Source organism: Stegastes partitus, unplaced genomic scaffold, assembly GCF_000690725.1.
Source record: "Stegastes partitus isolate 25-593 unplaced genomic scaffold, Stegastes_partitus-1.0.2 Scaffold1143, whole genome shotgun sequence".
Taxonomy (NCBI): domain Eukaryota; kingdom Metazoa; phylum Chordata; class Actinopteri; family Pomacentridae; genus Stegastes; species Stegastes partitus.
In genome coordinates, this window is record NW_007578874.1 from 15427 (window position 1) to 31566 (window position 16140).

The window sequence follows — 16140 nt, forward strand, 5'->3', positions numbered from 1 at the left end:
ATTCTACTGCTATAACTGACATAAAGCTTCTATGTAAAGCAGATGTTTCCTGAAGCCACCGTACCTTTAGTGTGTCCATATCCTCGGATGTAATCCAGAACTGGAGGTGCATCGTTGTAGAGGGCGTAGACCGAGCTGTTGGACTGGAACCAAAACTTGTTTAATGCACACAGCAGCTGGAGGATGTTTTTAATATTTCAGTTTTCTTGTATATTTAACCTCTGCAAAGGCACAAAGACGTGAAGATAAAATCCTGACATCCGTCTCTCTCTACGATCAGACTTAGCAGATGTTACTGGTCCCGGCTTTGGTTGGGTTTAATTATTGATTATTGATTAGAGATGCTGCCGGATGCATGTGAATACTTTTCTAAATAAAGCCAAAATAACTGTTTCCCCATTTTATTAGTTCACACTAACCTGCTGCTGGCTGTAGCTTCATATTTACGTGTGAGGAGAATCGATAAATAAACACATTCCCCCAAATTATTCCCACAAAATGCCGACTATGGTGTTAAACACCATAAAGGAATGTGGTCAGTTCATCTTTTATAGTTTAGTTTATATAAATGTATGAGTTTTGCTAATTCAACTTAATATATAAATTTTTTTTTAACGTTTTCAAACTATTCTAAAAACTAAAATCATCATAAATCCAGTTGTTTTGTTTGTTTTTTTTAAAACTTAAAATGATGAGTTAAAGAATGAACAACTGTTCAACAGTTTACTCAACTCATGAAATTAAGTTTACAAGAACCAAACGAGCATATCAGCAGATTTCCCAGAATGCTTTGTTAGAAATGTAAAACATCACCGACTTGTCTTTTACAGAGTTTGAGACATGCTGGAAACTTGCTGCTTGTCTTATTTAAATTTATTATTCCTTTTCATAATAATAAAACATTTCTAACCAACGTTTTTAAACTTAGAAAATGTAAAAAGAAAGTAAGTCTGTGAATATTTTCCATGTGACTTGTTGATTTAATTTAATTTAATTTAATTTAATATCTTGAGTTTTGTTTTCTCTAGTTTAGTTATTTCAACTCGGCTCGTTTTACACTATTAACTAATTAATCATAAAAACTGGAGGTAAGTCACATTTTTTTAAGCAGCAGAGGAACTTAAGCTCAATGACTTACAGTTTCTAACCTTATGTTTGTCAGTTGTATTCATTTGGACTTGATTACTGTCCACATGCTCAAAAACATCCTTTATTTTTATCAGTTTGGGGAAGCTGTTTTTACTTTCCATCTTCCGCTCAGTTTCCCAGAAGAGTGTTAATCTGCCTCCAGAATCAAAGAAGGAACCAGAATGAAATCTGTTTAGTGAGAGAGACTCACCTTGTAGGCGTCTCCTTTGTAAAGCTGGTTCAGGGTGTTCACTACGGCTCCCTGGCTGGAGTTGATGGTGAATTTACTCATCTGCCAGCTGCCTGCTGCAGAGTCCAGGTACATGTACTCCACTCCGCTGCCCACCTCACCGATCCGGTACCGGGGCAGCTTGTAGAAGATGAACCTGGAAAAGCACGGAGAGAGGACATAGCACGAGGAATTATTCAACAGATGCCTGGTGGCTCCAAAACATTCAACCAACGGTGTTCAGTCTTCATTTCAGCTGCTTGTATAATGTAAAATAAATCATTTAATTCATGTTTAACCTACTGCAATTGAAAAATGTGTCCAATATTAAACTGACGCAATAGAGAAATTGATCTATTCTGTGGGTTAATGATGTATAACAACTTTTATTTTATACCTTTTCTTATCTATTACTGAACAATTATAAAAGGGAAATGTGTTTTTTTAATCTCTAGTTTGCTAATTTATTATTGTTCTCATTCCAACATCACAGTCAGTCCCAGACGTCGCTGTCTCGAGTTTTCATGAAGCGCAGGAGAAAAATCTGAAGAGTTTCAGTTAAAAAACAAAACAAGAAAAAGGAAGTTGTGTTTTTTTACTGAAGCTCTTAGAAATGTCGTGACCTGAATGACTGAGAAGCTGCAGATTCATTTTATGTCACTGCTCAGTTGCTTATTTATAAAAAAGTTCCTTATTCAGAATACTTAAATACAATAAAAAGCTGAACCCTTGTTACAGATTTCCAAAATCAGCCGACTTACAGCAGAAACTGATGAGCTGTTATTTCACAGATTTCACGCCTCGTGGTTCCAACACATTCTTTCAGTCTTCGTTTCGGGCGAACATTTTACTCTTGTCTGTTTGTTTCCACCAACTCACCAGTCAACAGGCTCCCCGGCTTCATTCCTGCAGGAGATCTCAGCGTTACACACTGTGCAACACAACAACGCGACAGCAGCAACCTGGAAGCACCCGGCGGAGATCGAGGCCATGCTGCAGCCGACGTGAAGACAGCAGCGATTTTTACCAAAAAGAAAAGGGAATCTAGATCTATTGTGAGGCTTTATGACTGAGAGACTCTGACAATGCAGCTGCTTGCAGATGCAAAAAAGGGAAGTCATGAGATGCAGTCACATGACAGGGGAAGACTGAAAGGACAGAGAGAGTGCGTTTATTAAAGGTTGACAGGCTCTTATTGTGGGAAATAAACCTTGATTATTACCTTTAACTCATCCTGTGATAGTTTTTTTTTTTGGTCTTTTTCAGCTGTTCTCTTGCACCTGTTCACACCTGAGAGCTCCGTCTGTTATTTTTAGCCGTCGATCACTGAACTGGAAATCATTTGGTTAAAAAAAATTATCTCACCATGTAGAAGAAAGCTGTGGCATAAAGGACTTTCATTTCAACCGACGGGGAATTAAACAGGAGTTCAGATGATTGTTTGGCTCATCTGTGGTGAATATAGAAATAAAACGGAGCATCATGAAGCGGATCAGGGAGGCCAAGGATCCATTAACTTAATTATAACGAAGATTAATTCATGCTGCAACTTGACTTGGTCTTTAAAAAGATCTGCAGAAATAATTCTTCTCTATTTCATTACCAGCAAAAACCTGCATTGAGAAGTCAAAATGAGCAAATGTTTGTGTGACATTATTATTATTGACGTACAAGCAGCCTGGTCAACATGGGCCTGGTTCTATTTCTGTTCTGTCCAGTTATTCCAACATATAACAAGATTAAACTCTGCTACACACATTTAGATAAAGTTTTGCCCCTTTGGAGCAGGCATTAAGATTAAATATGTACAGAACAATCCCTCAAAGACACATGATAGTAGATGTTTGCCGACATCTAGTTTACAGATATTTTCTAACTCACGAGTCCTTTCATATAGAATCAGCCGCCAATTTTACATCTACAGTAACTTTAGTAAAGTTTCACCTTCGTACTATGAATATTTTCAGACTTACGGGCCCTCGAAGTTCATCAAAGTAGGTGGAAATGTTTCACCTTTTTGATTAAAGACCTGCACAACATTCTCAGGGCTGAAAACCACATCTGCAACCAGCTGTTAAATTGTAGATTTACCATTAAATAACAGAAAATTAAATATTTTTCACCATTTCTTTCTATTATAGAGTTACCATTCAATACCATTAAACTGGCCTTTTTGTTTTCCACAATACATACACTATTAAAATACAGAAAAGTTTGCAAACTTGCTGGTTGATCAGAAGGTGGCCGACCCAGGGCTCTATAAGGGATTATCATTTATAAATGACGCTGATCAAAATGCGTGATTCATTACACACAACGCAAAGCAGAGTTTGTATAAGATTTCCCAACATCTCTGAGTTGTCTCTAATAGTGGTTTATAACTCGCGTGAGGAGAATTAGTGAATGACATTTACGACTGAAGCAATGACAAAAGACAACGAGGACATCAGAACACATGAAGGTCGTTCCACCTAAAGTCACCATATTCACGCCTGACCATCCTCGATTTCACCGATTCTTTTTTAAAATGTTGAATATTGATTGAGTTGATCGTCTGTAAACTCTGGGCTCATGGGTAGTTCACGGGATAAAGATTGCTAATGAAGGCGTCCAGTGTCTTCCACCAGTCTGTGGATCTGTGTTTGAAGCGCCGTAGGTTGAGAAATAATGCAGCTGGAGTCCTGAAATTTTGCAGGTTTGTTGACATGTAGGTCTGGTCTTCAATAGTAAAACCCTGCTTTGATGGAATAACACAGACCAGTTATATGTTGGGGCAAATTTGGTCAAAAAATGTTGTTTTTCTACTATGATATTCCACCAACTATAAAACCTTGATTTCTCACCCTGGGAGGCTGAATGCATACAATTTAATTTCAATATTTTTTTCCCCTCTGACTGACGCCGTACTCTACATTTAAAGCTCCTGTTGGTGCCAATCACAGGGAAAAGTCAGGAAAGTGGGGGGAGAAGAATGGTGGACGGACCTGCAGCAAAGGCTCATGAGCCGGACTCAAACCCATGACCGCTGTAGCCCCTATACATGGGACACCGGCTCAACCAGGTGAGCTATAGCGGCGCCCCAACATGGACATTTTTTTGACCAAATCTGCCCCAACATATGACTGGTTTGTGTTATTCTCTGACAGCAGGGTTGTACCATTAAAGACCAGATGTACACATCAATGAGCCTATAACATTTCAGGACTCTAACGACATTGTTTCTGAAGTTATGACGCTTTAAACGTTGATCCATTGAAGAAAACAACACACAAATCGACGTGATCTCTCCTGCTTAACTCAGAAACTATCAGCCCAGGTTTTCCACATGGTCAAAGAAATCGGTCAGACTGAAGACGATCAGGTTTTGGGGCATTCGGTGAACTGAGGCCATAAAAAAACAAGTGCGTGCCAGAGTGTGTGTTTGAAAGTGCAGTTGACACACGGTGCAGACTGAACCTCACCTAGATTTACTCCCAACAAAGTGCAAAGGTGGCGCCAGCCTCCCTACAAAACCCTCCTCCGTCTGCAGAGGCACCTTTCGCTGGACTGAGGTCGGACGGACAGCAGGCAGAGGACACCATGGCATCAGATCAGGTAACCACTCACCAAACTCTGCAAACGAGTAGTTTTTAAAATAACAACTTAACTGTGAGAACTAACTTTGCTGAGAGCGGGAGGTTAAACTGAGTGGTTCAGATTTTAGGGGTCAGTGACCACGAGGTCAAAGCAGGATGTGCAGAACTGCAACGTCAAACCTCATACATGTCTGTTAATACTGATTTAGGCTGATATTCCTCATCCTCATATTGTAGTCAAATGTATTGTCTCTGCACCGAGTGCAAAGATAATTAAAGGCAGTTTAACTAGAAATGCAAAAGAAGCAGCAAAAGTGAAGTGCAAAATGTAAAGTAGAACAGTTTTAACAGCTGAAATATAGATATATGCAGGAAAAGCAGTATTAACAGTGCATGTAAGTTATAGAAGATATATGAATATTATAGATGTACAAGTACACACAGTACGGGATACACAGTATGATTCAGTGTTAGCAAAATAAACTTGCTATAGTATTAGTAGAATAAGCTGCAGGTAATATAAACCGCACAAAGAAGAATAACAACATAAAGACAGACAGATGTAAATCTAAAAGTAAAATAGTGATTCATGAACAGTGTGGTGTGAAGTAATGGTGTAAATTTGTGTTATATTACTATCTTAGGATAGATCTCAGGGATGATTTATTATTGTAATGTGGAAAATAACATTCAAACAACCAACCAGAGCGAGCAGAGTCACAGTTAACTGCAAAATGACCAAAGAAGGAACTTTAAAGGGAAGAGAATAAAATAAAAATAAAGCCAAATTGGGTAAATGCACAGTTTAGAATACGGTGAACTGCATTAACGGTTGTGCTCTTTTGTACGCGCAGAACGTGGAGTTTGTGCGAACCGGCTACGGCAAGAACTCGGTGAAGGTTCTGTTCATCAGGAGACAGAGGAGCCACCACGACATCATCGAGCTGAAGGCCGACGTGGAGCTCACGCTGAAGACACGCAAGGACTATCTGACCGGAGACAACTCGGACATCATCCCCACCGACACCATCAAGAACACCGTCCACGCTCTGGCCAAAATCAGAGGCGTGAGTTACGACAGCACAAACGCTCTCTGAGGCCACCGCATGCCTCACCCTGCTTCTAGTAGTTTAGTCCATATTAATCCAGTTAAATAAATATACATATAGATACACACACAAACAAAACAAATGGTAATCTACAGTATAAAAACTGCAAAAACTGCAAACTTTGTCCCATGAATAATAATCGGACAAGTAATTAAGTATGTGACAGTTTAAAAAAAATAAAAAAAACTGAACATTTTCTGTATTTTAGTTGTAAATTTAGTATTTTTTTTATAAGGGGGTTGTGTATACACAAAAAAAAGGAAATTGTCTGTGATTTAATGATAACGCTATTGGATAAAAAGAAATGCAAACGTAAAATAAATCCATAAAATAATAGAAACAGCATTTTTTAAGACTTGTCTCATAATTAATAAATGGAAAATTTCAATTAACCGTTAAAAAATATATATATATTTTCTATACTTTAAACATAAAGCTATCATCTAAAATATAGCTTATCTACAGTGACAAATACGACACGAGCGTTATTTAATGGTAAAGCTACAGTGAAAAAAATTTAAATGAATCTATAAAATAAGAAAAAGTAATGGCAACTCATATTTCAGACTTTGTCACATAATTAACAAATGGAAATTTTCCACTAAATAACAGTAAAACAAACAAACAAAAAAAAAACAAACAAAAAGAAAAAAACTGAAAAAAAGACATTTTCTACCTTTTAATGGTAAATCTATAATTTTAAAAAACAGTGTCTCTACAGTGATAATCTCCTGGTACATGTAGAGGCAGCTCATAACTCAAAATATGTCCCACAACTAATAAACAGAAACTTTTTTGTTATTTTGGCCGCAGTAAATCAAAAATGTTCTGCATTTTAAAGTGTAACAAAAAAAAAAGCATTTTGATATATTTAGTGGTCTATCTATGTCTGTCTATACTGGCAGCTCAACATACAGACTTTGTTGTACAATTTTTTAAAAATTGAATTTTTCTGTTAAGTTTTCGTTTAATTCATGGTTCACCTCCTGCAAATGAAAATAAACCATTTTTGTCAGCATTAAACCTACAGCAATAAAAACAAATGTAACTTTTCTGTAGGTTAAGGATGTACCTACAGTGATAAAACTTTTGTTTGATATCTTTATCTAATCTATTACTGAACAATTCCAAAAGGAATTTTTGTTAATATTCTTATTCCAACATCACGATCAGTTAGCCTCCGTCAGCTCTGCAGGTGATCGAGTTGTTATGAACTGCACGAGAAAAAGGGCAGCAAAAAAAAAACAACAAAAAAGAGAAGTCCAGATGTTGTTGATGAAATTGCACAGATGCCTGAGTTGCTTATTTATAAAAAAAAGTTATTCAGGATAATAAAATGCAATAAAAGGCTAAACCCCGGTTACAGATTTCCAAAATCAGCATCAGTATCTCAGGTTGGTTCTACAGTTTGACACTTTCTGAAGCAGCTTGAGCTCTGAAACAGGAGAAGACAAATAAATAAATATTCAAAAAAGATTTGTGACCTAAAAGTAAATATCTACAATGATATTTAAACAGCATTGTTTTAAACAAGGAGAAAATAGGAGAATAAATATGCAAATGATGATGCTACGCTAATAGTTTGATTCTTACGTTAAATTACGTGGGTGAAAATATGCAACGTTAGTGATGCTAATGTTGTTAGAGCTGAAAACTGTGTAACTGAGGTGTTGATGTGAAGTAAGAAAACTGTGAGGAGCCACTTTTGTTTCTCGGATTAGCATATTAGCTCTATTTACCTGCAGGGGACGAAACTCTGTCATTTGGCTTTAATGGACCAGAAATCTGAGCTAAATACAGATTCAGCAGCTCGGATGGAAACATGCAGCACCGTGCTTTTCAAGGGTTCACTCCTGCACATTGAATTAATTAGATTTAGATTTTCAAAGTGGTCTGAAGTACATTCACGGCTTCAGTGGAGGTCGATTGAAAACATGTTTGTTGTAGCTTCATTCACTCAAACTGCTGAGATGTTGTTACTGATAAAATCATTACTGGCTCTTATCACTCAGGTGTTTTTTGATCTGTTCAGGTAAAGACCATTGAGCAGTTTTCTCTGGATATTTGTCATCATTTCCTCACCTCCTTCAACCATGTGCTGAGGGCCAAAGTGCACATGGAGGAGGCTCCGTGGAGGAGGCTGGAGAAGGTAAATACGCATCGAACTCGACTTTTAGACGGCAGACATCAACCAATCCAAACAGCGCTTTAAAAACCACTGTTTGTTTCTCAGAATGGAGCAGGGCACGCTCACGCTTTCATCTTCAGCCCAGAGGTTTGTCGCTTCTGTGACGTCGAACAGAATCTCCATGGTAAGTACAACCACACACACAAGTACATGCATGTCCGCACAAAAAGATATCTGGTTGCATGTTTAGGAAATAAAAATCTCCTGGGAAAAGGTTCAAAAACTGTATTCCAAGCATGTTTGCCTAAAGGTCCCCTGTGGTGAAAATCTAACCCTAACCCTTCCTGAAGGCGGCACAACAGCCGCATCTCCAACAGAAGCATCTCATTGGTTTCCAGAGCAGAAAAACCAGAGAGCTGCTGAACGAAACAAGTTTGACACAGTCAGCTCGACAAAAACTAAAGTTCCAGTCAGAGAACATAGGCATCATAAAGGTGGTTATCAACGTTATCTGTTAACTCAGACTTTCTGCTCCTGTGTCCACATAAATGGAAGCGCGTCATGTGACAAAATAAAATGACGGCGTGCCACCTAGTTTAGTCGACAGGTTGTTTTAACAGAGAACAATGAGGAAAATAAATAATTGTGACGCTAAAAGGTGCTGCTAGTGATGCAGGAGAGGAATGCAGGTAGAAGTCGTGTGTACATACATTTATTTTTGGATCAGTGCAGCCGCTTATTTATAACAAACAGCTGCACATTAAAGTCATACTTAATTTACTTATTGTATTGAAGCACATGTATGTCTGACACTGTCCCATAATGCAGGATTTTCATTTTTGACCAAATCAAAGTGAAATTAATGCGACTGATTGAATATTCTCTGCAATAACTAACAGTAGAATAATCATAAAAAATGTTCTAATCTGTGTCCTATCAGCTGCAATCACATAAATCTGTTTTTGTTTTTTTGTTTTTTTTACGTTTGGTCGGTTTACGCTGCTCTAAACCGACCAAACGTAAAAAAACAAACCCAAAACATATTTATGTGATTTCTGCAACACCAGCTGAATGCAGGTCGGTTCCCATGACAACACGATGCGTACAGTGCTGTAAATGCACGAGTTCATTCAGTGGTTTCAGTAACGTACAGATCAACAGGTTTCCAGACAAAACACATTCCCCCAGCTGAGAATCTGTATTTGATTAAATGGAGACGCTTCTTCCAGCCGATTTAAATCTGACACTCTGAACAGAACCTGCTGTGAGCTCCACAACATCAGTTACCATGGAGATCTCGCCAAGTTAAAGGAGAGTTGAAACCATGACTTTAGGCTCAACATGCCTGCTAACTCGCTAACCTCGCTTTGCAGTACAGCCCTCTGAATTTATAAGCAGAGGAGGCCCCATACCTGAGCCTTGTGGGACGCCTTTTGCAACTTTCACTGATTCTGACTAAACATTTTTGACACTTGCTGACTTCCTACGAGCTAACTCACATTTTCAAGAAAATCAATACCTTGGATTTCCTGTGAATATGTTTATAATGACTTCTACTTACTCACCGACTTTGTTCCCATCTCAGGCGTCCCGGTGCTCCACAGTGGGATTCGGGACATGAAGGTGCTGAAAACCACCCAGTCCGGGTTTGAGGGTTTCCTCCGAGACCGCTTCACCACTCTGCAGGAAACCAAGGACAGGTGTTTCTGCACCTCCGTCTACGCTAGGTGGCGCTACAACAAGACCGACGTTGACTTCGACGCCGCATGGTAATTATCTGTGAGGGAGAACACTGCTTTCTCTAAAACAACGGAGCTCACCAAAGTGCAACCAACAGGAAACTCTTTGTTTTACATGGATGACAAACATCCTGACAGTGAAATGACACTCTTGCCTTTCTAATAATCATCCCTTGCAGGAAGTGTGTGAAGGAGACAATCATTGAGAAGTTTGCCGGCCCGTATGATCGCGGAGAGTTCTCCCCGTCTGTGCAGAAGACCCTTTACGACACCCAGGTTCTGGTTCTGGGTAGACTTCCTGAGGTGGGCCCTTTACACCACCAAACCAACACGCTCACAAACATTTGTGGCTACTTACGATGTTTGAGAGATCTCACAATTCTAACATGTTCTATACATTTAAAAGAAGAACATCAGAATCAGCTTTATCATGTGTATGGTCCCTACATGGCCGAGCAACACATTTCCTCTGATATGAATACAAATGTTTGAATAACACGTGGTTTTGTCTACTAGGTGGATGAAATAGAGATCGTCATGCCCAACCAGCATTACTTCACCATAGACATGACGAAAATGGGGCTCAGCAACAAAGATGAAGTAAGTTCTGTTATTACAGGGTCAGTCTGTATAAAAAAGATTCCCAACTGACTCCCTCAGAATCCGACTCTATTACATTCTAAAAAGTGCAAATTTATTCCGTTATCGGCTGCTATGACTTCATTGGCTTCTACAGCACTGATTGAATTTCCATGAAACAATCCTACAACAAGTTTTTCAGTAATTTAGTCATAAAATTATTAATCACTGACATACCTTCTCCCTCATAGGTCCTTCTTCCCCTGGATAACCCTTCAGGGAACATCACAGGGACGCTCGGCAGGAAGCAGCGAGCCCGACTGTGAAGACGCCGAAATATCCAGAAAATGCTGCTGCTGCCGTGACCTAAACATCGACGTGAACAAGCTGCTCAACAGAAGAGTCCGTCTGACATCACGTGGTGCTGAAAACATCACAATGCAACTCAAGATTTACCGACTGACACTGTCGACTGCGTGACTTGTAACCGTCAATAAATTGACAAACTAACGTTGTTCTTTGGTGAGAAAAGAGCACCATTTATTGCAAATCTCTGATTCTGATATTCAAACTCCAGTGTTAAGTTGCACATTTACATTGGTCATACACACTTCAGTACAGTTGTCTGCGCGACAATGCTGAAAGCACCACAGGTAGGTACATAATAAGAATATATATACACATAAATATTTTCATATCAAGAGCCTCGAGCCTACACAATGAAGGTGTGCGAGACTGAGGAGGCTTGTGTTTGGGTCCTTGTGTCTGGAAAAACAAAACGCTTCATGCTAAGGACGACTCGTGGACTCAGATGCGCAGTATCGAACATAAAAACTGATTTCAGGGCAAAATGGGATGCGTCAGAATAATTTTCCGCAGGTATCAAAGTGTCCAGGTACAACAGAACATACACGGTTGTCAACTATATATCATCTTATATACAAATACTTGTTTTGTTTTTTTAAACCATCACAGGTTAATTCACTTTGCACGCACACATACACCACACACACGCACACAAATATCATACCTGCCGAGTATTCTCCCCCCCAAATTTCCTTCTTTTAAATAAAACACACAAATAATAATATTAATAATAATAATAATATCTCAAGCAGCAGAAATAAGAATGGCTGAAAGGGTAAACAGCTGAGTGGACGCCATGTGCAACCCATTTTTGGGGTCCACGCTTATAAAAACATACAGCATTTCAAATCCTGTTAAGGTGCCGCGGCGGGCAGAGGAGTCTCTGTGAAGCTAACCTGGAGCTCTCCTGACACCATGATTGTCGCTGAGGTGGGACGCCGGGACGAACCGCGCTGCTACGAGGCGTTGCTCTTCAGGTGTTGAGTCTGCAGCGGCTTCACGTGGTACTCGTAGATCTTCAGGGCCGGGCCGAGCTTTATCGACAGCCCCGTCAGGACGTCGTTACGCGTCATCAGGAGCAGAGACTTGCCATCGATCTCCTGTGAGGAGGAGAGAGGAGTCGGGGGGAAAACGTCAGTCAGCGCGTCCCACCTCAGTCAGAACCAGCTTCATTCTCGCGCAGAATAGCTTTAATAAATTCATGCAAGATTTTTATCTTCATGTTTTGTATGTTTTTCAAGTCACAGGCCCTTGAAGTACATAAGTGTGCGTCGACATTTTGTGCTTTTTAGTTCTCATTATAGAAAAAATCTGAACAAAAAACAAGATTTTAGCTTCAGATCATGACACCTGGACTTGATATTTTGACTTGCTTTAACCAACCACCTATCCCACGTGGCAATATCCATCCATTATCTCTACACCTTAATCCTCACTAGGGTCATGGGGGGCTGGAGTCTATCCCAGCTGACTCAGGGTGAAGGCAGGTTCACCTGGACAGGTAACCAGTCTATCACAGGGCTACACTTAGAGACAGACAACCAAGCACACTCACATTCACACCTACAGACAATTTAGAATCACCAATTAACCTCAACATGTTTCTGGACTGTGGGAGGAAGCCTGAGAACCCGGAGCTGCACGGCGAGAACATGAAGATACCACGCAGAAAGATCCTGGGTGTCCTCACCGGGAACCTTCTGGCTGTGAGGCAACAGTGCTAACCACCGAGCCACCTTGCAGCCCCACGTGGCAATATGTTTACCCAAAATGCACTTTTTAAAGTGGCGGGCTGAAGTTTTATGCTTTTTAATCCTCATTCCTTTTCATTTCTGAGCCTCATGATTTAATAAGTACAGTGAAAGACACTGAAAAACACACTTAAAAACTGCAACCGCATCCTGTCTACAGATGGTCCTGGTATGCTCTGTAGGTAAAAATGATCCCTCCATTGTCTAGAACTTGTTCTGACCAACCACCATCACACACGCTGATATGAGCCTGGAAAGTTTACCCAGAATGCACTTTTTAAAGTTTTCTCTGGTGAATGATCAGAAACCGGAAACACATCCAGGGTACCAATGATTGTTTCTCTGACTTCATACAGAGCGACTCCAATACTTGGAATCATAGTTCATCAGTTTTATGTCATTTTTTCTGTTATTTTGAGCGGGAGCAAGAAACCGACCTGATCCTGGAAAGCCGTCGCTTGTTCCTCGAACCCCGTCGCTTTGAAATAGTTGACGACGTCCGCGACCCCCCAGTTGGAAGGATCCGGCAGCTGACCGTTCTCCACTGGACTGTGTGGTCAGAACCAATCAAATCACCTCAACGTACACCTCAATGAACTGCAACAGCAAGTTACTTTAAATCTTTCACTAAACAACGTCTACACTAATTACAGGACATACTGTACCTTTTGGTGTCAACAGAGCCATTCGCTTTGTCTTCCATGCCGGCTGTGGAGAAATTAAAATGATGAAGGTGTTGTGTTATTTTCTAGTTTTCTGACTCATTGTATGATCAGCTGCTATACAAAATAACCCTTGTGAATAAAATTGCATGCCATTCTTGTCTTCTCATCTAATCTTATTCTCAAATCTGTAGCGATTAAACAATTATTCTGTTATGGCAGTCACAACAACTTATTGATTCAAGGTTTACAATTGCTGGTTTCTGCTCTAAACAACAGGAAAAAAACTGTTTTTAAAAATATTTTCTCAACACATGGCCTTAAGTAGCATCAACAACAGGTCAAATATTGTTCTATGGACTTTACATGACATACGCTGTATGTTCATAGAAGTCCAAATTCACTTTGACTCGTTTACACATTTGATAGTTTAAAGTTAAGTTTATATCGTGATTCTACTAATGATTATTATCAGTAGTGATTAATTTGCTGATTAATCTTTAAGGTAATCTATTAATTATATTACTTCTTGTTTTATCTGTCCGGGAGTCAAAAGATTGCAAATAAGTAGATTTAAAAGTCTGGAAAGATTAAAATTCTGACATTTCTGCTCTATTTTTAATAGACATGTGTCCTAGTTTTCTGTCTGCACTAGTTTTACACACACTCACCTGTAATTTATTTTTACATAAATAAAAGATAACCCATATTTGCATCTTTTACATGATGTCCATTTAAGTTTTGAGCTGTTAAGTAGGTTTGAAAAGGCGATCGGTACCTAAAACAAATGACGGCCATGTTTTTACAGTTTTAGCTGTTAGACGGCCATTTTTAGAACCTTTTATCTCTTGTCTAATGTTTTGTAATTGCTATTTTTCACGTTTCACCGTCTTTACTATTGTTTTATTGCCTTCTTTTAATGGCTTTTGCTGTTGCTTTCTAACGCTTCATAGATTTTCTTGTTTTTTTCGTCACCTCAGACAGGTGAGCCGTCGCACACGGAGTCACGGTACCGTTTGTTCCACAGTCGAATCCTGAGCTGGATTTTATTTTCCTGTAAACATCTGATCCGTTCACTGAAGTCAGAATATTTTTTGCGTATTTTTTTAAATGACACTTTGCAATTTCACAGCAGGATATTTGCAGCAGTGATATTTTTGTGAGCGTCACTCAAGCAAAAAATATGTTGTCACTTAACATCAGGAACAATAAAAACACATTATATTGAACCATAACTGGCTGTAATGTGATTAATTATCATCACATGTGGGCAGAATTTTCTAAATAAATCATAAATAAACTGAAAGTTTGCACCACACTCCACACAGGACTTTTCTACTTGACATATTACACTTATTGTACATTTTGCATTTTATATTCCTTATTTTTTATTTATCTGTATTTATGGTGGTGGTTTTAACTTTATCTTTGTGCTGTAACAACCAAACTTTCCCCTTGGGGATTAATAAAGTATTTCTATTCTATTCTATTATGGGAGAATTTTTTTTCTTTTAAATACTCTGCAGCATCTCTTCCTACTTTTAACCGGTGGTGATGCAAATAACTAAAACTGTGCCTGTGTTAGATAGCGATTTCTTACTTCTTTGTTTTCAGCTGCCCTTTTACATCAGAACAAAATAATGAAATTCCTGAAATTAAGTTCTTGTTTTTGGCTTTTGTGCACCACGTCAAGATTTTCTGTGACCCCACAGGGCCCCTTGATGAAACATTTGTTGAGGCTTTTAACTCAAGTTTTGAAAGGTGCCATAAAAATAAAGATTATTATTATTATCATCATTATTATTATTATTATTAATAGTCAAATTCTATGGCTCCCCAAAAACCTCCATCATCAGCAACTAAAAACAGATCTTTCACACAGAAATCCTGCAGTAATCTGACTGTTAAGTGCTTAAAGTTTTCAGCCCTGGTTTAGATCAAAGGAGACTTTTACAATCTGTAACGTTGCAGTAATTTTTCATCAGATGTCTTCTCGAAGAGGAACTCAGTGTGTTGGCAGTTCAGAATCCATCCCTGTTGATCTCTGTGGCGTTCGCTGCACGTCTCTGCTGCAAAAACCACACACATCGCGCAGCCATTAGAACGAGCGAAAGACAACATGCACAGCCCGGAACGGAACCGAACAGAACCCGCCGCTGTCAGTACGTGACAAAATGACGACCTTAAAACTCACGTTGTTAGCCAAAATAAATACAGAATATCGTTACAAACGTGAGCCTGCGCTGCCACGTTTGCTAATAAAGTGAAAAACAGCGCATTAACGAGGTGGAAAATGGAAATAACGTGAGGCTAAGCGAGGACTGATATTTATTCGCTGCCGCTTCGTATCTTATATTGACGCTAAGCTAGCAGGCGGAGTTAGCTCGGCGTGCTAATACCAAATATAACAGTTACCTTATTTCAGAAGATTCCTGCTTGACAAGAGTCGCTCCGCCGACCTGTGAACGGAGGTTAAAGAGTAAAAACTTTCCTAATCACTGCTGTATTTCATTAATGAATAAACGACGGCGTTCGTTTGATAAAATCAGGATTTAATCAAGTAAAGCCAACTAGCTTCTGTTCATCGGCTTCGCTTCCTTCGCCCACATGACAGCAAGGACTCATGGGAAGTGTAGTCTTTTATCCCCGGCGTTTGTAGTTCAGCAAGTTTTAATGATACAAAGACTGTTTTGTTTTGTTTTTTTTTCCTTTTTTTTTAATAAAAAGAATTTATTATAGTGACATATCATTTGTTACATAAAATTTGCTACAGCAAAGTATATTCCCCTTGCAAACACAGGTAAATATGGGTGGGAAAAAACGTGTCAGCCTTCTAAATGATGTGCAAAAAAAAAAATAATAAAAAAAATTATA

The 16140-nt window shown here is 39.0% G+C and overlaps 3 protein-coding genes across 4 annotated transcripts in view; 1 reads left to right on the plus strand and 2 right to left on the minus strand.

Moving 5' to 3' along the window:
• The window catches only part of dnase2b (deoxyribonuclease II beta), a 13867-nt gene extending 11419 nt beyond the window's left edge, over positions 1-2448 (minus strand). Inside the window, exons 1-3 of the mRNA XM_008296643.1 lie at positions 2237-2448; positions 1340-1514; positions 65-143 (exon numbers count right to left, since the gene is read on the minus strand). Coding sequence (XP_008294865.1) covers positions 65-143; positions 1340-1514; positions 2237-2349 — 367 coding nt within the window. The 5' untranslated portion in view covers positions 2350-2448. The remainder of the gene's footprint in view (positions 1-64; positions 144-1339; positions 1515-2236) is intronic.
• Positions 2449-4881: 2433 nt separating this feature from the next.
• On the plus strand, positions 4882-11001 carry uox (urate oxidase). The gene is made up of 8 exons (XM_008296637.1): positions 4882-4951; positions 5787-5999; positions 8074-8190; positions 8275-8353; positions 9755-9938; positions 10088-10211; positions 10425-10508; positions 10739-11001. Exons 1-8 carry the CDS (start codon positions 4937-4939, stop codon positions 10811-10813), a joined length of 891 nt encoding a protein of 296 aa, XP_008294859.1. The 5' UTR covers positions 4882-4936; the 3' UTR covers positions 10814-11001.
• Positions 11000-15892, minus strand: samd13 (sterile alpha motif domain containing 13). Of its 2 annotated transcripts, XM_008296635.1 has the most exons (5): positions 15682-15892; positions 15221-15335; positions 13270-13312; positions 13042-13153; positions 11000-11953 (listed from the first exon to the last, which is right to left on the minus strand). In XM_008296635.1, exons 2-5 carry the CDS (start codon positions 15246-15248, stop codon positions 11810-11812), a joined length of 327 nt encoding a protein of 108 aa, XP_008294857.1. In that variant the 5' UTR covers positions 15249-15335; positions 15682-15892; the 3' UTR covers positions 11000-11809. The 2 variants fall into 2 exon arrangements, with proteins under 2 accessions (XP_008294857.1, XP_008294858.1); XM_008296636.1 differs by lacking the exons at positions 15221-15335; positions 15682-15892 and having other exon boundaries at positions 13270-14693.
• Positions 15893-16140: the final 248 nt, after the last annotated feature.